At 46.2% G+C, this 23409-nt stretch overlaps 1 protein-coding gene across 6 annotated transcripts in view; it reads left to right on the forward strand.

Annotated features, from left to right (window-relative positions):
- The first annotated feature begins 264 nt into the window (after window positions 1–264).
- UNK (unk zinc finger) overlaps window positions 265–23409 on the forward strand; it is a 40830-nt gene continuing 17685 nt past the window's right edge. For 2 of the 6 annotated variants that reach the window (XM_063599412.1, XM_008965833.4), the window contains exon 1: window positions 266–437. In XM_063599412.1, the coding sequence (XP_063455482.1) occupies window positions 334–437 (104 nt within the window). In that variant the 5' untranslated portion in view covers window positions 266–333. Of the gene's footprint in view, window positions 438–7208; window positions 7469–7761; window positions 7931–8894; window positions 12844–23409 lie in introns of all 6 variants that reach the window. The other 4 variants (XM_063599409.1, XM_063599411.1, XM_063599410.1 and 1 more) reach the window with 4 other exon arrangements.

The following is a 23409-nucleotide window of genomic DNA, read 5'->3' on the forward strand; positions in this document are numbered from 1 at the left end:
TTCATGGAAAGGCTTCCCTATGAAACTGAAAACGCGCTGGTAAGAAGGAGAAATGCGACCGGACTGCAATTCCCAGAAGCCGTCGCAGGCCCTCAGCATCCGGGACACTAGCAGCAAGGATCCCTGGGTATTGTGGTCCTGTGCTTTGCCAGCAACCCTCTGCCGACGGTAAAATTCCAGCCGGACATAGAACCACAACTCCCAGCAACCCCTGCTGCCGTGTGGGGGGTCTTCACGTTCTCGTGGCGCGGCGCAGGCGCACTGGGTCCTCGGCGCGGACCGCGCAGACTGAATAATAAAAGGGGAGCGGCGAAGAGGCAGGAAGACAAGACCATGTCGAAGGGCCCCGGGCCCGGCGGCTCCGCAGCTTCCTCGGCGCCCCCGGCCGCTACCGCTCAGGTGCTGCAGGCACAGCCCGAGAAACCGCAGCACTACACGTACGTAGAGCCCCCCCCCCCCGCCGCGCGCGCACGCCTGACGTCAGCGGCCAGCGTGAGTCACGCGCGCAGGGAGAGCGCGAGGCGGCCTCTTCCTCCCCCCCTTCCTCCTCCGGCCCGGCCCAGACCGGTTCCAACCTGCTGGGGCCGGTCCCAACTGCCTCCAACTGCCACCAACCTCTGGTCGGGCTGTGGGGCGGGAAACTCGGTCCCGGCCGCCGAGTGGGGAAGGCGGGAGCTCGGGATGCAGAGTGCACTCTCCCTAGGCCAGGCCTTCGAGGCCTAACTGTTCCTCAGACCGTAAAACCACAGTAGTAGGCTCCTTTGGGGCAGTGAGAAGTCCAAGACACAACCAAGACGAGTTCCGTGGGGTCCAGCCCCAGAACCCACCTATGAATGATGATTAACGTGAAGTCCTGTCAGGAGATTCCGTGCAGTTTGCACAGGAAGCCTTTTGTGTCCCTAAGGCTCGTAGGTTGTCCACGAGGGCCACCCTTGCTTGAATTCACAGTCGACGTAGATAAACATGCAAAGATGGAAACGTGTCCGTGCGTGCCCATGACCGTTTCCCTCGCGGGCTGTGCGGAGCCTGAGTCTGGGAGCCCGAAGGTGATGGGTTCCAAGTATGTCTGCAGGCTCAGCAGAAATGTAGCATTAGAGGGAGCCCCAAATACTGACACTACAGGAGTCCAGCAGGATGGGAAAACCTCTTCCTGGAAGTCTTGCATCTGTGTGCTTTTAGGTCACTGTCTTCATTTCCTTCAAGCCACGTTAAGCATTCCCTAGAGTTAGGTGATGTGGGAGAAAGATGAATAAGGGGCGGTTTCTCCTGTTAAGCAAAATGTTGCTTTCCATTTTCCCTGATGCTCTGTGAATGCCTCTCATCCCCATGGGCTCCTGAGTGATGTGCATGTTTAAAAGGATCCCCAGCTGCGAGAGGTTTTGGAACCTGGGGGGTTGAACAGCTCTTAAGTTGTTCAGTGAACGAAGAACAGAATCATCTGTTGGAGTAGAGAGAACTCAAACCAGTCAGGAGGAACGCTTGTTATAGAAGACCTTGGGAAACTGTTCTGGGGTTGGGGAACATTGGTTATAGGAAGTGTATGGTTTCTTTGTGGGATTCTCTGTTGTTGGCTGAAATCATTTAAGCTTCTTGACTACAGTCTGACTCACGTTAACCACTCCTTTTCTGATATGGACATTGCTTTCCTGGTCCTTTCTTACTGGAGATCTTTCGCAGTCTTTCCATTGATTTTGGTGAGATGTTCTTAGCTCAGAGACTACTGATGAGTTGAATGGTGTAGTCTTGATTTTCGAATCTGGAAACTTCACGTAATTGGAACTTCTTTATAATCTCTGGTTGCTCAGATCACTGTTTTTAGCAAAATAAACACATTTTGAGTCATGAGAGTCTTGGCTTCAGCAACTTGTGTTTCTGTGTTGTGTTGTCATTGAGCATACTATGGAATCTGTAATAGAAAGGCTTTCTTATTTTGGAATTGACAGGTGAAACAAGTGAACAGCTGATTAAATGTCAGTATCTGAGTCTTTGTCCTCTTGATGCTCATTTGTTTAAAACCTGTCTTTCCTGCCGGGCGTGGTAGCTCTCACGCCTGTAATCACAGCATTTTGGGAGGCCGAGGCGGATCGCATGAGGTCAGGAGTGAAGAGACCAGCCTGCCCAATATGGCAAAACCGCGTCTCTACTAAAAATACAAAAAATTAGCTGGGTGTGCTGGCGGGGACCTGTAATCCCAGCTACTCAGGAGGCTGAGGCAGGAGAATCGCTTGAACCCGGGAGGCGGAGGTGGCAGTGAGCCGAGATCGTGCCACTGCACTCCAGCCTGAGCGACAAGAGCACAACTCCGTCTCAAAAAACAGAAACAAAAACAAACAAAAAAAGCCTGCCTTTCCATTCCTTGTGGGTAAGTATAGAGTAATGGGACCTGGCTCTTGAGGTGTCTTAGGAAATCAACAGGAGTAGGTGAAATAGCCAAGCTTGATGGGAGGTTGTAGGTGTTCTTATCTCTTTGTCTGTTCATATGTATGTGTGTTTTTATATTTGTATTTCCAAAAATCAGAGATAGAAATCAGTGGTCTTTCTTGCTAGACTTACTAGCATTCAGAAGCTGTGATGACCTGGAAAACTTCATCCCCTAGTCCTCCTAGGGCTGAGGTGCAGGGAGCATGAGGACACATATGATGGAACCAGCACACTTGCTGGCTCTGATTTTTCTTTTTCTTTTTTTTAAGATAGGGTCTCTGTCATCCAGGCTATAGTGCAGTGTCACCATCTCAGCTCACTGTAGCCTCGACCTCCCTGGCTCAAGTGATCCTCCCACCTCAGTCTCCTGAGTAGCTGGGACTACAGGCACACCTGGATACATTTTTTTGGTATTTTTTGTAGAGACATGATTTTGCCATGTTGCCCAGCCTAGTCTCGAACTCCTGTGATCAAGCAGGCGCAAGCAATCTACTGTTGGGCCTTGGCCTCCCAAAGTGCTGGGAGACCACCACACCCAGCTTTTTTTTTTTTCTCTCTTCTTAAAAGAGACATGGGCAGGGTGCGGTTGCTCATGCCTGTAATCCCAGCACTTTAGGAGCCTGAGGTGGGTGGATCACTTGAGGTCAGGAGTTCGAGACCAACCTGGCCAACATGGAAACCCCGTCTCTACTAAAAATACAAAAAATTAGTCAGGCCTGGTGGCACACACCTGCAGTCCCAGCTACTCAGGAGGCTGAGGCAGGAGAATTGCTTGAACCCAGGAGGCAGAGGTTGCAGTGAGCAGAGATTGTGCCACTGCACTCCAACCTGGGTGACAGAGTGAGACTCGGTCCAAAAAAAAAAAAGAGACGTGATCTCTCTGTGTTAACCAGGTGGACTTGAATTCCTGGGCTCAAGCAGTCCTGCCTTAGCCTCCTGAGTAGCTGGGACTACAGGCACATACCACCATACCTGCTTCCCTCCACCCCCATAAGGTGAATTCATTTATTGCCCTTGGGAGTTAGGGGGCGGGAGCATTTTGATTTTGATTTTAAATGAAAATTTGAGCTGCTTGGGAGGTAAACAGTGGGTACACATGGACATACAGAGTGGAATAATAATTGATCATTGATAATAATTGATCCCATTTTGAATACAGAGATAGACCCCTTTTGAATATTTGTGTGTTTTTGCCTGTCAATTTTTTCTTTTTTTTTTTTGGAGACAAAGTCTCACTCTGTTGCCCAAGCTGGAGTGCAGTGGCGTGATCTCAGTTTACTGCAACCTCCACCTCCCGGGTTTAAGCAATTCTCCTGCTTCAGCTTCCTAAGTAGCTGGGACTGCAGGCACACGCCACCATGGCTGGCTAATTTTTGTATTTTTAGTAGAGACACAGGGTTTCACTGTGTTGGCCAGGCTGATCTCGAACTCCTAACCTCGTGATCCGCCCACCTTGGCCTCCCAAACTGCTGGGATTACAGGCGTGAGCCACTGTTCCCATCTGCCTGTCAAATTTTTTACCTTTTTAAACTTTTATTTATTTATTTAGTTGTATTTTTAGTAGAGATGGGGTTTCACCATGTTGGTCAGGCTGGTCTTGAACTCCTGACCTCGTGATCTGCCCGCCTCGGCCTCCCAAAGTGCTGGGATTACAGGTGTGAGCCACCGCGCCCAGCCACTTTTATTTTTATTTTTAATTTTTGTTTTAAATTTATTTTTGTCACCCAGGTTGGTTGGACAGAGCAAGAGACAGGATCTTGCTCTGTCACCCAGGCTGGTGTACAGTGGCATGGGAAGGCGTGAGCCTGAGAAGGTGTGAGCCACCTCACCTGGACTTTCTTATACATTAATTAATTTTGTATAGTTTTATACCTGATGTTATTTGAAATTAGGTAACATGCTGTAGTCTTTGCAATAATCCAGAGACACTTGTGTGATAATTGAGTCTCACTCACCATAACAGTAATCTTGGCAAACACAGTTGAATACACTAAAAGAAAAAAATTATGTTGCCATTGGTTTCCCTTTCTTGCCCTTCATTCTTGTGCTGAAATTAAAGTTCTTAGAGTTTGAGCCCTCCTTTTCCTAAACCAAGAGGATTATTCATAACATAGTTTGAAGGATAATTTTGTTGATTTTTTTTTTCTAAACTCTTGAATAATCTTGCTTTAAGGGAAACTTTGGAATAATCCTTTCAGCAAATTGGTGTAGCAGGCACTTGTGCTGGACTTAGGAATCCAGTCCTTTTAGAAAACAGTTATGTCAGAAGTTCCTTTATTGTACAGCTCCAAGTATTTGCTTAGCACTTAGTAAAACGATAATGTATATGTATTATTATTCTTCCAATACAAGAACCACATGACCTCTTTTTTTTTTCTGAGACCGAGTCTCGCTCTGTTGCCCTTGGCTGGAGTGCAGTGGCGCGATCTCGGCTCACTGCAAGCTCCGCCTCCTGGGTTCACGGCATTCTTCTGCCTCAGCCTCCCCAGTAGCTCGGAGTACAGGCGCCCGCCACCATGCCCAGCTAATTCTTTGTATTTTTAGTGGAGATGGGGTTTCACTGTGTTAGCCAGGATGGTCTCGATCTCCTGACCTCGTGATCTGCCCGTCTCGGCCTCCCAAAGTGCTGGGATTACAGGCATGAACCACTGTGCCTGGCCTGTGACCTCCTTTTACTAGACAGTTTGTCTTTTAATTTGACAAATAATGAATTTAATTCAGCTTTATTTATAACATACTGTCTTGTATATTGGAAGAGTTTTATAAAAACATTTAAGAATGAGGAGAACTTTTGTAGCAATCACGTCTCAAAATGTATCTACAAGTTTAGCTACCTTTTGGCTTTTTGCTGTATTAACAGTTATACTATTGAAAGTGTATAGCTGAGCAGGGCGTAGTAGCTCACATCTGTAATCCCAGCACTTTGGGAGGCTGAGGTGGGCGGATCATGAGGTCAGGAGTTCGAGACCAGCCTGGCCAACGTGGTAAAACCCCCGTCTCTACTAAAAATACAAAAAATAGCTGGGCATGGTGGCGGGCGCCTGTAATCCCAGCTACTGAGGAGGCTGAGGCAGGAGAATCATTTGAACCTGGGAGGCGGAGGTTGCAGTGAGCCGAGATCGCGCCATTGCACTCCAGCCTGGGTGACAGGACTAGACTCCGTCTCAAACAAAAACAAAAAAAGAAAATACAAAAATTAGCTGGGTGTGGTGGCACACACTGAGGCAGGAGAATTGCTTGAACCCGGGAGGCGGGGGTTGCAGTGAGCCGAGATCTCGCCACTGCCCTCCAGCCTGGACAACAGAGCCAGACTCCATCTCAAGGGGAAAAAAAGTTTATTCTTGAAAGGTCACAGAAAAACTACCATCTGAAATATCCAGCTGGGTATGCTAGCTATAGTCCCAACTCGTTGGGAAGCTGAGGCAGGAGGATCACTTGAGTCCAGGAGTTCCAGACCAGCATGGGCAACATAGCAAGACCTCCTCTCTACTAAAAATTAAAAAAACGAGCCTGGTGTGGTGGTGTGCGTCTGTGGTCCTGGATACTCAGGAGGCCGAGGTGGGAGGATCCCTGAGCCCAGGAGATTGAGGCTACAGTGAGCCAAGATTGTGTTACTGCACTCCAGCCTGGGTGACAGAGCAAGACCCTATCTGAAAAATAAATAAATAATTGGCTGGGCGTGGTGGCTCACGCCTGTAACCTTGACACTAATCTTGACACTTTGGGAGGCCGAGGCGAGCGGATCACTTGAGGTCAGGAGTTCGGGACCAGCCTGGCCATCAGGCAAGACTCCATCTCTACTAAAAATACAAAAATTAGCCGGGCGCGGTGGTGCATGCCTGTAATCCCAGCTACTCGGGAGGCTGAGACAGGAGAATCGCTTGAACCCAGGAGGCGGAGGTTGCGGAGGTTGCAGTGAGCCGAGATCACGCTACTACACTCCAGCCTGGGCAACAGAGCGAGACTCTGGCTTGAAAAAAATAATAAAATAAAAATAAATAAATAAATATTAAACTCTCCAAGTTTCTGACCTCATTGTTTTGACCCCATGAGAGGAAGTATACCTCAAAGACTCATCATGTCTTCATGCCTTCAACTGCAGTGACTGCAGTCGGTTCTCAGACTTCTTAATGCCCTCATGTTAAAGGAAAATGAAATTCTAGTTTAGTGAAGGTTTGCAGGAGTTTTCTGGCCACTTGGTGATTTCTTATAGGTTGACAGAGAATAAATACTTTATAGCCTCATCTATCTAGGCATCATTTAAATTTAGGACTGGTTTCCTGGGCATCGAATTAAACAAAGATAATGTAGCAATACTTCCATAGATAACTCTTTTCAGGCAGTTTTGTCAGTTTATGTATTACATAAATGTCATTAACTTCACTTGATTGCATCTGATTATATTTTGGAAAATCCTGGACATGAACATGTATTTAAGTCATTATTGCAAATTACAATAAAATCATGCATGCATTAGTAGAGTACTACTTGTTGTACAACAGAAGTCATTGGAAGCGTTGCTGGGCAACCTCAGTGAGAACGAGCTACATTACCAATAAACATTTCTGGATCTTATTTACTTGTTTATCAAGTAGAACTAATTTCTTGGAGGACAGAAATTAGGAGCTCATTGTAGCCTTCATTTAATCCCACAAAATCCCCGTTAAGTGTTAAGTGCCCTTGCTAAGGGTAGATTCTTAAACTTAACACCTAGTTGATATTTGCTATTATCTAAATTATTAAAGTCAAGATTTGCTTAATGGTTAAGTTTTTTTGTTTTAATCCAGCTATGTTAGATACTAAAGAAGGCTTCCCCACAACCCATATGCATCTGCTTTGACTGGTGGTTTCTATCATCCTACAAAGACTGTGACTTATTGGTGAGGGCAGCTGGACAACTCTGAGAGCAACTTAGAGAAATCCATCTTGGGCACACTCTATAAAGGAGCTCCTTCTCTGCAAATAGCACCCCAGATAAGTGCACAAAAGCAAGATACCCTCGTGGACCTACACGTCCTCCCGCTTTTCAACACCCTGATGCCTGAAGGTGAGGTCTCTTTCCTGTGTGTCTTAGAAGCCATGAGCACGCTTAGGTAACTAGAGCCCTGCCACAGCCTGAGCAGCACAGCACACATCTGCAGGCTTTCCTGCCAGACCTTTACCTAAAGGTAATTTTTCTCATTAGGAGAGACTCCAGGTCGAGAGTGATGACAGTAAGGTTGCATTTAAAGCTGCATTACATTAAATAGTGGACTGGTCTAGTGATTATTTTCCCACACTGGGCAATATTTGCTTAATGATTAAGTTTTTTTGTTTTTGTTTTTGTTTTTTTTAATCCAGCTATGGTTGATACTAAAGGAGGTTTTCCCACTATCCGTATGCATCTTCTCTGTTTTGAGATTGCAACTATGGACAGTTATGGCTAATCCTAGTAGATTGTCTTCCCTTCTTTTAACATCTTGGATGAATTTGGGTCACACTAATTGTTATGTGAAGATGGATGTTGAATGTAAGTTTCTCTGCCATTCTTAGCCAATATATAAAAATTACATTAGCCTAATTGCTAACAATGCCAAGAATTTAGGTTTAGTATCCCTCTGGACAATGTAGCTTCTTGTTTTCTTACCATATAGATAACTCTATAGATTCACCCCAGCCAGTCATCTTAAAATACCTGCATAGGCAGCAGAGGTATCTGTGGAGAAAGTGCATGGGATAATAGGTACAGGGTGATTTTGGGAGTGATGAAAATGTTCTGGAATTAGATATGGTGAAGGTTACATAATGTGGGTGAATACACTAAAAACCACTGAAATGTACAAGTGGTGAGTTTGAGTGCTCTCTGAATTATATCTCAAATTGTTAAAAAGTTAATTTAAAAATCAGTGTATATGAGTCCCTCTGACCATAGAGAGGGCTTCAAGCGCATGGCCTATTGCCAAGGCTCAGCAGCAGTGGTTCAGTGTGGGAAAGCCTGTGGTTTGCACAGAGCTCCTTGGTGCCCTTTTCCCAGCTTTCTCAGTGGCTTAGGCCCTGTGTATCTATTCTAGTTGAATGCCGCCATGTTATAAGTCTGTGGAGATGTTTTGAGATAAGAAATACGTATTCAGAAAACAAGTTTGAGACTCTTAGGTGCTGGTAATTATACTTTACCTTGTCTCCAACTTGATAGCCATTCCAGGGAACAAGCAGACTTTTACCAATGCCTTCATAAGATGAATCATGTCTACTTCCTGGGGTGGGTGGGAGGTGGAAGAGAAGTTTGCTGTCTTGCTAAAATGTAATAGAGTCCATTCTTCAGGTATCGTGAGTGTTTTAAGGTTTACATGGGCATTTCTTTAAGGACAGGCCATGTGTTTTAGGCATTTAAAATGATATCAGTGGCTATACTATATTAGTTCAAGTAATCACAACAAACTTTTTATTATTTCTCTATAAAATCCCTCAACTTTCACCCCTTTTTTCTTTGCCAGTGTGTAGAATTTGACAGCAGTATCAAGAGCTGAGGAGAAGGAGAAGATGGAAAGGAGTCTAGCAACTTAAAAATCTCACAGCATTCTCTGTGAGGTGACCTTTTTTCCTGTTGGTGGCTCAATTTCTTTAGGACATAAAGAAGATACTGAGGCCTGTGACAGCCTGTGACAGTATCATCAAGTCGTATCTGAACTTATTGAACTGTTTCCTCCCCTTCCTTATTCTTTATTCACAGTTTGCTTTTCATGTGCATAAGTTGACTCATTTGTTTCCTGTTAGCATTTGAAACACCATATAGCCACCATAAGTCCTGACAAAATGACTTTTAATAAGGAGGGGGAAGGTCCATGTCCCACCTTCCTATGAAATTTTGGCCTATTCACAGGTCTACCCCCACATAAGAGAAGTAGTTATGTTCTGTAAAGAAGAGGTTGATAAAAACCTTTAGCATGGTGTTTTGTGACTTAGAAGTTTTAAGTAGTCGTTCTTATATCTAAGCATTTATTAATTTTGGTAAGAACATTACTACATGTTTCTGATGTCACTTTTACTGTTAAGAGGTGCCAGGCATCTGGTGACCTGTCACTTCAGGATTTGTGTGAATCAGACCATCTAAATATAATATAAATTAGAGACTGGTACTTGTATTTCCTGATTAAAAACAAAGTAACCTCTGTTTTACTATTGAAGTAAGAGTGCTTTATAATGAATACAAAAATGTATATTAAATATCCAGTAGAGCATGCTAAAGTGAACATTTCTGTTTTTATTTCAGCAACTTATTTTATGGTATTGTAGTTATGGCCTGTCCGAAACTCTCCGACATATTCTAAACAGCTTTCAGAGAGTCACTGAGGCTTATTTGCTACTACTCTTGTTTTTCCTTTAGCTCAGTTAAGAAATGTTACAGGCTCACGCCTGTAATCCCAGCATTTTGGGAGGCTGAGGCGGGTGGATTGCCTGAGGTCAGGAGTTCGAGACCAGCCTGGCCAACATAGTGAAACCCCGTCTCTACTAAAAATACAAAAAACTAGCTGGGTGTGGTGGCGGGCACCTGTAATCCCAGCTACTAGGGAGGCTGAGGCAGGAGAATCACTAGGACCCAGGAGGCGGAGGTTGCAGTGAGCCGAGATCACTCCATTGCACTCCAACCTGGGCAACAAGAGTGAAACTCCGTCTCAAAAAAAAAAAAAAAAGCTTAGTTAATAGTCAGCATGGTAGTTAAGAGTACTGACTCCAGGGTCACACCCCCTGGATTTGAGGCCCAGCTCTGTCAGTTTCTAGCTGTGAGATCTTAGGCAAGTGACTTACCTCTTTGTGTATCAGTTTCCTGAGAATAGGAATATCACCTGTCTCATGGGGTTGTTATAAGGGTGAAATAAATGAGTTCATACATGTAAAGCGCTTAAAACAGTGCTTGGCACTTAGCACAGCGTAGGTACTGTTCTCCGCCATTATTTGAACAGGGCCCTAGTCACTGCTTTCAGTTGCATTGCTCCTTGCTTCAACAGCCCTGATTGAATGCCTTCTTTAGTTGCATCCACACTAAAATAGATCCTTCAGTTCCTAGGGCACGCACGGGGCAGCAGCATCTTCAGAGAACAGTTCTCTCTTCCACGTCCACTTGAATTCTTATTTCATTCTCCAGTCTTTGTAGCGCCTCCATCATACTGCTTGTATCTTACATGATGGATGTGTGTTCTAAACTGACCCATGCAGTTTAGGGCCAAATACGTTGTTGTACAGAAAACAATGTACAAAGAACATGTTAGTTTAAACATATTACTAAAGGGTCATAAAACTGGAGGTTTTCCAGGCTAGCTTTTTCAGGTTAGCTATGTACAGAAAAACTTTGTGGGTTTTTTGTTGTTGTTATTGTTGTTGTTGTTGTTTTTGGTTTTCGAGACAGGGTCTCGCTCTGTTGTCCAGGCTGGAGTGCAGTGGTGTGGTCTCTGCTCACTGCAACCTCCACCTCCCAGGTTCAAGCAATTGTAGTGCCTCAGCCTCCTGAGTAGCTGAGATTACAGGCACGCGCCACCACACCTGGCTAATTTTTGTATTTTTAGTAGAGACGGGGTTTCACTATGTTGGCCAGGCTGGTCTCATACTCCTGACCTCAAGTGATCTGCCCGTCTTGACCTCTCAAAAGTGCTGAGATTACAGGTGTGAGCCACCATGCCTGGCCAGAAAAACTTTGAATAAAGTCAAGGTATTATATAATTTGGGGGAGGATGAACGGGGGTTTTTAGTACTCTCGAATATTCTCTAACATCAGTGACGTGAGTGACCCTTATATGAATCTTCCTCAGTTTCACCAGCTCTAGGCCCCACAGGGCAAGGGGACAGTTATAGAAAGAAGGGACCATGGACATACAGGACTAATTGCACACCCTTCCTGGCTCTTGTTAGTTCTTGGGGCCAGGACAGCTCACAGGTGTCAGAAAGTTCCAGTGAGCCCCAGTGAAAAGTGGGCTGAAATAATTGCCAGTGATTGGCTCCCCCACTGTAAAACACTGACTTGCTTGAGTGCCCATAGCACTTGAACTGTGGGTTGCTGTGTGTGTGTGCACGGGCGTGTGTGCCCAGGTGCGGTAGGGAGTTTCATCGCATCTAGGAGCTTCATAGTGGCCATAAGATCATATTGTATTTACTCTGACTAAAGGCCAGTGTGGGATCAAAGACTCCCTTAAAGGTTCAGTCACACTTATAAATTCACTAGACACTTATTTTATTTGCCTGAATAATACTCCCTGAGCTTGCTTTTTCTGCCAGAGAGAATATTCTAAATCAGGATCACTTTAGAAGATTTGGAAGCCACATCTCTATAGCTGTGTAGTGTGTCAGATCCATCCAAATATTTAAAGCTTTTTTTTTTTTTTTTTTTTTTGAGATACGGTCTTACTGTGTCACCCAGGCTAGAGTGCAGTGACGTAATCATAGCTCACTGCAGCCTTGAACTCCTGGGCTCAAATGATCCTCTCACTTCAGCCTCCTGAGTAGCTGGGACTGCAGGTGTTTACCACCACACCCGACTAATTTTTTATTTTTAAATTTGTTTTGTGAAGTCAGGGTCATACAGTGTTGCCAGGCTGGTCTGGAACTTCTGGCCTCAAGCAGTCGTCCTGCCTCTGCTCCCCAAATTGCTGGGCCTGAGACACCACACCCAGCCTAAACTAAAAGCCATTTTTAGTAACTCCCACCAATGTGGTTACTGTTACAAAGTTGTATGGTTTCTGGGTCATGTTTGGTATCAGAATGTGTATGTATATCCTTATAAATATGGAATGTAGAACTGATAATAGTTTACCTATCAGATTTGCAAAAATAAGGAAAGATTTTTAGCAGCTTGTAACAAACATATACATACTTGGATAAATAATTTAGAATTTTAACCTATGGCTCATATGCTCTTACAATATTCTCTTTGAGGGTAAAACATACTTTATTCTTAAACTTAAAGAACCTTTGATAAGCCGTGAATTATGATCTCAGTGACTACATTTCTTTTTAGGAGTTATATGTGGGGGAAGGAAAGAAGTAGCTAGCAGGGTTAACATGGAAAGCAGGAGATTATAGACAAGCATCATTTGAGCCTTTGGATACTACAAATAATCTTCAAAAATGACAGGTTTTTTGGCTTTTTGTTTTTCTTTTCCTTTAGTGCTAGTTGCAGAATCCTATCATATTGTGGTTAGATTTCAATAAAGAATGTTTAAGATTAGGACTATGTCTTGCTTTTTAAAAAGATCCTATATTCATGTTAAAGCTTGTATATATTTGTTTTTTGTTTTTGTTTTTGTTTTTGAGATGGAGTTTCACTCTGTCCCCCAGGCTGGAGTGCGATGGCGCAATCTCGGCTCACTACAACCTCTGCCTCCCAGGCTCAAGCAGTTGTCTGCCTCAGCCTCCCAAGCAGCTGGGACTACAGGCATGTGCCACCATACCCAGGTAATTTTTGTATTTTTAGTAGAGACGGGGTTTCGCCATGTTGGCTAGGCTGGTCTCGAACTCCTGACCTCAGGCGATCCGCCCGCCTTGGCTGTCCGAAGTGCTGGGATTACAGGCATGAGCTACCACACCTGGCCTATACTTGTTGAAAAAGATGAAATTCAATTTTTATAAGACTGGCTGTAATAAAATGAGCATTAGTAGCTTATTAGGGATATGGGCAGATCTGTCAGATTGCCCTGTCTTTGCCAGCTGCTGTGTGAGGGTCATGAGTAGTGACACTAAGTGGCCAGGAGAGCAGCAGGAGCTGCAGGAACAGGTGTTTCCTCACTGGCCGCTCCATCTTGAAAACTCATGGCCCATTACCCAAGGCTGAGGGGCATCCAGAGTGAGTTATTCCACCGGCTCAATCTCTTGTCCCTTTTGTTGGGCTTACATCTTGCTGTTCACTGCATGTTCTGGGATTCATGAAGTCCTGAGCAAATCTGGTGTTGCAGCGCCATCTCTTTCTGTTGGCTTGTCTTAGTTGTCTAGAGGCCATCATTGTCTTGCCTATATGTCTCTGTACTCAAATCTGTAGGTTTGTCCAAATCAGATTATAAACAAACAAAACATACAGGGTGGACATTCATGCAGACATGCACTCCACAAAAAGATTGACCACAGCTCTTTTTTTTTTTTTTTTAAGACAGAGTCTTGCTCTTGTCACCCAGGCTGGAGTGCAATGGCGCGATCTCGGCTCACTGCAATCTCCGCCTCCTGGGTTCAAGCGATTCTCCTGCCTCAGCCTCCCGAGTAGCTGGGATTACAGGTGTGTGCCACCACACCCAGCTAATTTTTGTATTTTTTAGTAGAGACGGGGTTTCGCCATGTTGGCCAGGGTGGTCTCGAACTGACCTCAGGTGATCCCCCCACCTCAGCCTCCCAAAGTGTTGGGATTACAGGCATGAGCCACCACGCCTGGCCTAATTTTTGTATTTTTAATAGAGACGAGGTTTTGCCCTGTTGGCCAGGCTGGTCTTGAACTTCTGACCTCAGGTGATCTACCCACCTTGGCCTCCCAAAGTGCTGGGATTATAGGCATGCGCCACTACACCAAACCACGGTTAATTTTTGTATTTTTAGTAGAGATGGGGTTTTGCCATGTTGACCAGGCTGATCTCGAACTCCTGGCCTCAGGTGATCCACCTGCCTTGGCCTCCGAAAGTGCTGGGATTACAGGCATGAGCCACCATGCCTGGCCGATACCCAGCTTTTGCCAGTAGTCATCATGATACCCATTGGTTGTTGGAGGAAATAGAAACAGGAATTAATCTGTAGTGGCTGTGCATGGTGGCTCATACCTGTAATTCCAGCACTTTGAGAGAGTAAAGAGGGTTGCTTGCTGGGCACGGTGGCTCACGCCCGTAATCCCAGCGCTTTGGGAGGCTGAGGCAGGCGGATCATGAGGTCAGGAGAACGAGACCATCCTGGCTAACACAGTGAAACCCTGTCTCTACTAAAAATACAAAAAAATTAGCCAGGCGTGGTGGCGGGCGCCTGTAGTCCCAGCTACTCAGAGGCTGAGGCAGGAGAATGGTGCAAACCCAGGAGGCGGAGCTGGCAGTGAGCCGAGATCGGGCCACTGGACTCCAGCCTGGGCGACAGTGCGAGACTCCATCTCAAAAACAACAAAAAAAAGAGGGTTGCTGGAGGTCAGGAGTTTGAGAGCAGCCTGGGCAACATGGCGAAACCTCATCTCTACAAAAAAATACAAAAATTAGCTGGGTGGGGTGGCAGGTGCCTGTAGTCCCAGCTACTCGGGAGGCTGAGGTGGGAGGATTGCTTGAGCCTGGGAGGCTGCAGTGACCTGTAATTGCACCACTGCACTCCAGCCTGGGTGACAGAATGAGACCCTTTATCAAAAAAGTTAATCTGTAATGGTCTCTGCACATTCCCAGCACCAATGACAAAAGAGCCAGATGCCAGCAACCGACTCTTTGTGTGAGGCGGAAGATCTCAATTTTAGTGTTCAGGTGAGGAACAAAGCTGAGCATACGTGATGTGGAAGAGAGAGCTTACTGAGTTAATTGCCAGGAGATGTATCTAAGTCGGAGGTTGGAGTTGCTCCTCTGTGTTTTGCTGGGTTCGTGCAGAGCTGCTTTTGTACCAGGCTTCTACCACTTGGGGTGCTTTTTGCTTTTCTTTTCACTTCCCACATCTCAAGCACCTGCTGTGGGTCAGCTCTGTGCAGGGGTACAAAGATGATCGATGTGGCAGTGTACAAAACAGTCAGAATCCACTGTGGTGGCTGACCAGCAGTATTCACATAGTGCAGTAGGAACATAGAAGCGGGGGCAGGCAGGGCCAGGGAACCCTCAGGGTGATCTAGACCCAGGGGACAACATGATCAAAAGTATGGAGATGTGAGGGTGTGATGTGATGGGGCATACCAACTGTTTAGCGCAGAGGTCACCTGTAATCCCAGCACTTAGGGAGCAGAGGCCAGAGGATAACTAGAGCCCAGGAGTTCGAGACCTGCTCAGGCAATACAGCGAGCCCCCTTTCTCCACAAAAAGGGGGAAAAAAAGACAAAAAAACCCAAGTGTAGAGCAGAGGTCAGCAAACCGGCTTGCATGCCAAATCCAGCCTGCTGCCTGCTTTTTTAAGGCCCACAAGGTAAGAATTGTTTTCACTTTCTTTTGAGACAGGTCTCAGTCTATCCTCCTGGCTGGAGTGCAGTGGCACGATCTTGGCTCACTGCAGCCTCGACCTCCCAGGCTCAAAGAATCCTCCTGCCTCAGCCTCCTGAGTAGCTGGGACTATAGGTGTGCACCACCACACCCGGCTAATTCTTGTATTTTTTTGGTAGAGACAGCGTTTTGCCATATTGCCCAGGCTGGTCTCCAACTCCTGAGCTCAAGCGATCCACCCGCCTTGGCCTCTCAGAGTGCTGGGATTACAGGCATGAGCCACTGTGCCCTCCCTTCACATTTTTTCAATGGTTGAAAAGATATTTCTTGATGTGACGATTATATGAATTTCAAAGAGTCCCTAAATAAAGCTTCCTTTGGGCTGGGCGCGGTGGCTCATGCCTGTAATCCCAGCACTTTGGGAGGCCGAGGCGGGCGGATCATGAGGTCAGGAGATTGAGACCATCCTGGCTAATAAAGTGAAACCCCGCCTCTACTAAAAATAAAAAAATTAGCCGGGCATGGTGGCGGGCGCCTGTAATCCCAGCTACTCGGGAGGCTGAGGCAGGAGAATGGCATGAACCCAGGAGGCAGAGCTTGCAGTGAGCCGAGATCGCGCCACTGCACTCCAGCCTGGGTGACAGAGCGAGACTCTGTCTCAAAAAATAAAAAATAAATAAAATAACGCTTCCTTTGAACCTGCACTCATTCGTTTCTCTGTTGTCTTGGCTGCTTGTGCACTTCAACTACAGACTCAAGTAGTTACAACAGGAGACTGACTATATGTGATGCTCATTGCTTCTCATTGCTGCACGTATCAGCATACCACATTTTTTGTTTTTTTTGAGACGGAGTGTCGCTCTGTCGCCCAGGCTGGAATGCAGTGGCATGATCTGGGCTCACTGCAAGCTCCGTCTCCCGGGTTCATACCATTCTCCTGCCTCAGCCTCCTGAGTAGCTGGGACTACAGGTGCCAGCCACCACGCCTGGCTAATATTTTGTATTTTTAGTAGAGACGGGGTTTCACCATGTTAGCCAGGATGGTCTCGATCTCCTGACCTCATGATCCGCCCACCTCGACCTCCCAAAGTGCTGGGATTACAGATGTGAGCCACTGCACCCAGCCAGCATACCATGTTTTATATGTTCTTCATCACCAGTGCATACCTCTTATGTCAAAAGAAGAGAGGAAGAGAAAAATGCACTTCAAGTATTTTAAGGCTCGGTGGCATGTGGATTATTTGTTAACACATTTGGTGGCAAAGCACCCAACAATAAAGATAGCTGTGACTGGGCATGGTGGCTTATGCTTGTAATCCCAGCACTTTGGGAGACCGGGGCAGGAGGACACCTTGAGCCCAGGAGTCAAGATTGCAATGAGCTGTGATTACACTACTGTACTCCAGCCTGGTGACAGAGTGAGACCCTGTCTCTTTATTTAAATAAAGAAGGAAATATTCCTTTAAAACTTATTTTTCCTTTTTTTTTTTGAGATCACTCTGTCGCCCAGGCTGGAGTGAAGTGGCATGATCTCTGCTCATTGCAGCCTCCACCTCCCGGGCTCAAGCGATTCTCCTGCCTCAGCCTCCTGAGTAGCTGGGACTACAGGTGCCCGCCACCACACCTGGCTAATTTGTATTTTTAGTAGAGACGGGGTTTCACCATATTGGCCAGGTTGGTCTTGAACTCCTGACCTTGTGATCCACCCGTCTCAGCCTCGCAAAGTGTTGGGATTACAGGCGTGAGCCACTGCACCCGGCTCCCCCCAGCCTTTTTTTTTTTTTGGAGACAGAGTCTTGCTCTGTTGCCCAGGCTGGAGTACAGTGGTGCGCTCAGCTCTTTGCAACCTCAACTTCCCTGGTTCAAGTAATTCTCGTGCCTCAGCCACCCAAGTAGTTGGGATTATAGGTGTGACCCACCATGCCTGGGTAATTTTTTGTATTTTTAGTAGAGATGGGATTCTCCATGTTGGCCAGGCTGGCGTCAAACTCCTGACCCTAAGTGATTTGCCCGCCTTGGCCTCCCAAAGGGCTGGGATTACAGGAGTGAGCCACTGCGCCTGACCTAAAAATTTTTTTCTGACCATTGCTTGCTTTTCTGGGAATCTTGTGATAAGTGCTTGGTCTGATAATGCTGATGGATTTTTTCAGCACAGATGTCTTTTTTTTTTTTTTTTTTTTTTTTGAGACAGGGTCTCGTTCTGTCACCCAGGCTGGCATGCAGTGGTGCAACCGTAGCTCACTGCAACCTCAAACTCTTGGGTTTAGTGATCCTTTCACTTCAGCCTCCCAAGTAGCTGGGACTACAGGTGCATGCCTGGCTTAGTTTTTTTAAAAAATGTTTTAAAACTGTTTTAGTGATGGGGTCTTGCTATGTTGCCCTCAAACTCCTAGGCTCAATTGATCCTCCCACCTCCGCCTCCTGTGTTGCTGGGATTACGGGGATGAGCCACTGCATGCAGCTAGGAATATTTCCTTACAGCAGAATTTCTTCACATGAATTAAAACACATTTTTGTAGTTTCAGTTGCAGGCTACAACTGAAGCAGGTTTCTGAGTGGCTCATTTGTTAGCTAGGCAAGGAAAGCCATTTACTGATGTTGAGTTAATTAAATTGTGTTTGATTGCAGCAGCTGGAGAAGTGTGTCCAGAGAAAACACATTTTTGTTTGAGAGTGTTAGCTTTTCAGCAGGAACAGTGTCTCAAAATGTTGAGGACATTAGGAGCAATGTCAGTAGTCAATTAAAAAAGAAGGCCGGGCACCATGGCCCACACTTGTAATCCCAGCACTTTGAGAGGCCAAGGTGGGCGGATCACGAGGTCAGGAGATTAAGACCACCCTGGCCAACATGGTGAAACCTCGTCTCTACTAAAAATACAAAAATTACAGGCTGGACGCGGTGGCTCACACCTGTAATCCCAGCACTTTGGGAGGCCAAGGCGGGCACATCATGAGGTCAGGAGATCAAGACCATCGATCTCCTAACACGGTGAAACCCCGTCTCTACTAAAAAATACAAAAAAATTTAGCTGGGCATGGTGACAGGCACCTGTAGTCCCAGCTACTTGGGAGCCTGAGGCAGGAGAATCACTTGAACCCGGGAGGTGGAGGTTGCAGTGAGCCTAGATCACGCCACTGCATTTCAGCCTGGTGACAGAGCCAGACACCATCAAAAGGAAGGCCGATTTCATGTGGTTTTTCCTGGCTGTTGGTGAGTCCACAGCTAAGAAAACACTAATTCAGTACAACCTAAAGTGTAATCTGCTAGTATCTTTTACAGCTGGTGGTGGTAAAAATATGTGTACAGCAGAAGAATAATTGGACAAATTTACAAAACTTGTGAAAATGTAAGGTGGTTTATTCATTGTGTTATTCATCAGCAGGTACTTTGCAGAAAATATCTTAATTTATCATGTGTTATTGAACTCTTAGCATCAGTAATTTTACTTGGTTTTGTGAATCATCATCAATTCCATAAGTTTTTGTCAGAAATAGAAGCTGAATATTCTGATGTGCCCTGCTGTGCAGTAGTTTGATGGCTTAGCAGTGGTAGTTTTCTTTCAACTTTTTGAGCTCAGGGCTGAGATTGAAAATTTTCTGAATGAGGAGAATCGCTCCCAACCACTATTGAATGCTGAATGGCTTTGGAAATTAGCTTTTGCTGCAGACTAGGTAATGTTTGTTAATGAATTCAACCTAAAACTCCAAAGTAAAACAGTGCTTATGCAAACCCTATGCTTCAGGGAAGTCATGTTGATGACAGCAAATGTTTAAATCATTATGTCCTGTTAAACTGCCTTGTATACTTCCTGTGCTGGCAAAAGTGAAAACAAAGGCAAGCTCTCCATTCCTACACACATGTTCCAAATGCAGGCTATAGTTCTATCAGGGATTTTGCATCTCAATGTGAACACAAAGGACATTTCTCTAATTTGAAATCCACTGGGTGGGCGTGGTGGCTTATGCCTATAATCCCAGAACTTTGGGAGGCCAAGGTAGGTAGATCACTTGAGGTCAGGAGTTCAAGACCAGCCTGGCCAAGATGGGGAAACCCTATCTCTACCAAAAAGTACAAAAATTAGCCGGGTGTGGTAGTGCATGCCTGTAATCCCAGCTACTCAGGAGGCTGAGGCAGGAGAATCACTTGAGTGTGGGAGACAGAGGTTGCAGTGAGCTGAGATCACGCTGCTGCACTCCTGCCTGGGCGACAGAGTGAGACTCCATCTAAAAAATAAAAATAAAAAATCCATTAATCTGCGCAACTGAGTTCACGCCAAATCTTCAACTGGAAGAGATTAAAAGAGAAGTATTAAGATTAATAGAATTCTGGCCAGGCGTGGTGGCTCATGCCTGTAATCCCAGCACATTGGGAGGTTGAGGCAGGCGGATCACCTGAGGTCAGGAGTTCAAGACCAGCCTGGGCAAATATGGTGAAACACTGTCTCTACTAAAAAATACAAAAATTAGCCAGGTGTGGTCACAGGCACCTGTAATCCCAGCTACTCTGGAGGCTGAGGCAGGAAGAATCGCTTGAACCTGGGAAGCAGAGGTTGCAGTGAGCCGAGATTGCGCCACCGCACTCCAGCCTGGTCAACAGAGCGAGACTCTGTCTCAAAAAAAAAAAAAAAAAAAAAAAATTAGTAGAATTCTACAATTGTCGTCTAAGAGATGGATATCCTAAATAAAAACTATATGCTTGGCCGGGCGCAGTGGCTCACGCCTGTAATCCCAGCACTTTGGGAGGCTAAGGCAGGCGGATCACGAGGTCAGGAGATCGAGACCACAGTGAAACCCCGTCTCTACTAACAATACAAAAAATTAGCCGGGCATGGTGGCAGGCGCCTGTAATCCCAGCTACTCGGGAGGCTGAGGCAGGAGAATGCCGTGAACTCAGGAGGCAGAGCTTGCAGTGAGCCGAGATTGCGCCACTGCACTCCAGCCTGGGCATAGAGCAAGACTCCATCTCAAAAAAAAAAAAATAATAATTATATGCTTGAGCCTTGGCAACACAGTGAAACCCCATCTCTACAAAAAATACAAAAATTAGCTGGGCATGGTGGCTGTGGTCCCAGCTACCTGGGAGGCTGAGGTGGGAGGATTGCCTGAGCCCAGGAGGTTGAGGCTGCAGTGAGCTATTGCGCCACTGCACTCCAGCCTGGGTGACAGAGTGAGACTGTCTCAAAAAAAAAAAAAAAAAAAAAAAAACAAGCCCACATGCTTGTGGAATGTTATCAACATTTAGCAATACCTATGTATGTGAAAAGACATTTTCAAAGATGAAATACATAAAAATCTCATTACAGGCCAGGTGTGGTGGCTCACACCTGTAATCCCAGCACTTCGAGAGGTCAAAGCAGGGGAGGATTACTTGAGCTCAGGAGTTCATGACCAGCCTGGGTAACATAGCGAGATCTTATCTGTACTAAAAATCAAAAAAATTTAGCTGGGCATGGGGGCACGCGCCTATAGTCCAGCTACTCCAGAGGCTGAGGTGGGAGGATCACTTGAGCTCAGGAGGTTAAGGCTGCAGTGAGCCCTGCTTGAGCCGCTGCACTCCAGCCTGGGCAACAGAGCGAGCCCCTGCCTTATAAAAAGAAAAATTTATATGTGTGTGTGTGTGTGTGTGTATATATATATAATATATATGTATGTATTGTAGAATCAGAATTAACGATGAACATTTGTAATCCATTTTGATGAAAGGGATCCCCCAACTTTGCAAATTGTTATCCCCTCAAAAAGAAATCTAAAGTCCGCTGGGCGTGGTGGCTCACGCCTGTAATCCTAGCACTTTGGGAGACTGAGGCGCTTGAACCCCAGGGGCAGAGATTGCAGTGAGCTGAGATCACACCACTTCACTCTATCCTGGGCAAAAAAGCGAGACTCCGTCTCAAAAAAAAAAAAAAAAAGAAATCTAAAGTCTAAAATATTTACCATCTGGTCCTTTACAAGAAGAGTTTGCTGGCTGGGCACAGGGGCTCATGCCTGTAATCCCGGCACTTTGGGAGGCCGAGGTGGGCGGATCGCAAGGTCAGGGGATCAAGACCATCTGGCTAACATGGTGAAACCCCGTCTCTACTAAAAATACAAAAAAAAAAATTAGCCAGGCGTGGTAGCATGCACCTGTAGTCTCAGCTACTCGGGAGGCTGAGGCAGGAGAATTGCTTGAACCTGGGAGGCAGAGGTTGCGGTGAGTGAGCCAAGATCGCACCACTGCACTCTAGCCTGGGCGACAGAGGGAGACTGTCTCAAAAAAAAAAAGCAAGAGTTAAATTTTGGGCTGGGCGCGGTGGCTCACGCCTGTAATCCCAGCACTTTGGGAGGCCAAGGCGGGCGAATCACAAGGTCAGGAGTTCGAGACCAGCCTGGCCAACATGGTGAAACCCTGTCTTTACTAAAAATAGAAAACATTAGCTGGGCGTGGTGGCGGGTGCCTGTAATCCCAGCTACTAGGGAGGCTGAGGTAGGAGACTTGCTTGAACCTGGGAGGCAGAGATTGCAGTGAGCTGAGATTGCGCCACTGCACTCTAGCCTAGGCAACAGTGCGAGACTCCGTCTCAAAAAAATAATAATAATAGTAAGAGTTAAATCCGGGCTCTAGGAAGAGGGTTGAGCACTATGCAGTGTCATCTGGACAGAGAAAGGCCAGAAAGAGGGAAGTCAGTTTAGGAAAAGGTCTTAAGTCCCTGACCCAGGGCAGTGGGAATGGAAGTGAAGAGGCTTAACATGGAATCTGTAGCTCACTATCTGTCCTGATCTGTGAGAGCCCTGCCAGCCAGAGCCTCTGTGGAGTCTCATCTGCACGTGGCACTGTGGACATGTCTGCCCCAAGTCAGCAGGCTCACCAGGTCTAGCTCCTGTCCTCGGGGACCTTTCCTTCTCCAGGACAGACTGTGCCCAGAGGCAGGCTGAACATATCCTAGGTTTCTCCTCCTGCCTCCCTGTGCTTTCATGAGGCACTGACACCAGGCAGGCATGTGTCACTCTTAGAACTACCAGGTTTAGCAAATAAAAATGAAGGATGCCAGCTGGGAATAGTGGCGTATACCTGCAATCCCAGCTACTCTGGAGACTGGGGCAGGAGGATTGCTTGAGGCTGAGAGTTTGAGGCTGTGGTATGCCATGATTGGGCCTGTGAACAGCCACTGCACTCCAGCCTGGGCAACATAACAAGACCCTGTCTCTTAAAAACAAAACAGGATGCCAGTTACGTTGGAAACAGATAATTTATGTATTTATGTATTTATTTTTGAGACGGAGTTTTCTTCTTATTGCCCTGGCTGGAGTGCAATGGCGCGATCTTGGCTCACTGCAACCTCCGTCTCCTGGGTTCAGGTACTTCTCCTACCTCAGCCTCCTGAGTAGCTGGGACTACAGGCACACGCCACCACGCCCAGCTAATTTTTGTATTTTTTTAGTGGAGACATGGTTTCACCAGGTTGGCCAAGATGGTCTCGATCTGTTGACCTTGTGATCCGCCCGCCTTAGCCTCCCAAAGTGCTGGGATTACAGGCTTGAGCCACCGTGCCCAGCCGTTTTTTTTATATTTTTAGTAGAGACCGGGTTTCAGCAGTTTGGCCAGTCTGGTCTCGAACTCCAGACCTCAGGTGATCCGCCCGCCCCAGCTTCCCAAAATGCTAGGATTACAGGCATGAGCCACCGTGCCTGACCAGAAGCAGATAATTTCTTTAGGATAAGTATGTCCCATGCAATATTTGAGACTTAATTAGGCTAAAATATTATTCATTGCTTATATGAGATTCCAGTTTAACTGGATGTTCCGTCCTTAATCTGCCCATTCTAACCATGCCTCACTCTTCTGTGCTCCTGGCTCGGGGCCCAGCTTCCCTCTTTCAGGAAAGTTCCTTCTCTCCCATTTTCTGTTACCTCCTGAG

Source organism: Pan paniscus, chromosome 19 (genome assembly GCF_029289425.2).
Source record: "Pan paniscus chromosome 19, NHGRI_mPanPan1-v2.0_pri, whole genome shotgun sequence".
NCBI classification, from domain to species: domain Eukaryota; kingdom Metazoa; phylum Chordata; class Mammalia; order Primates; family Hominidae; genus Pan; species Pan paniscus.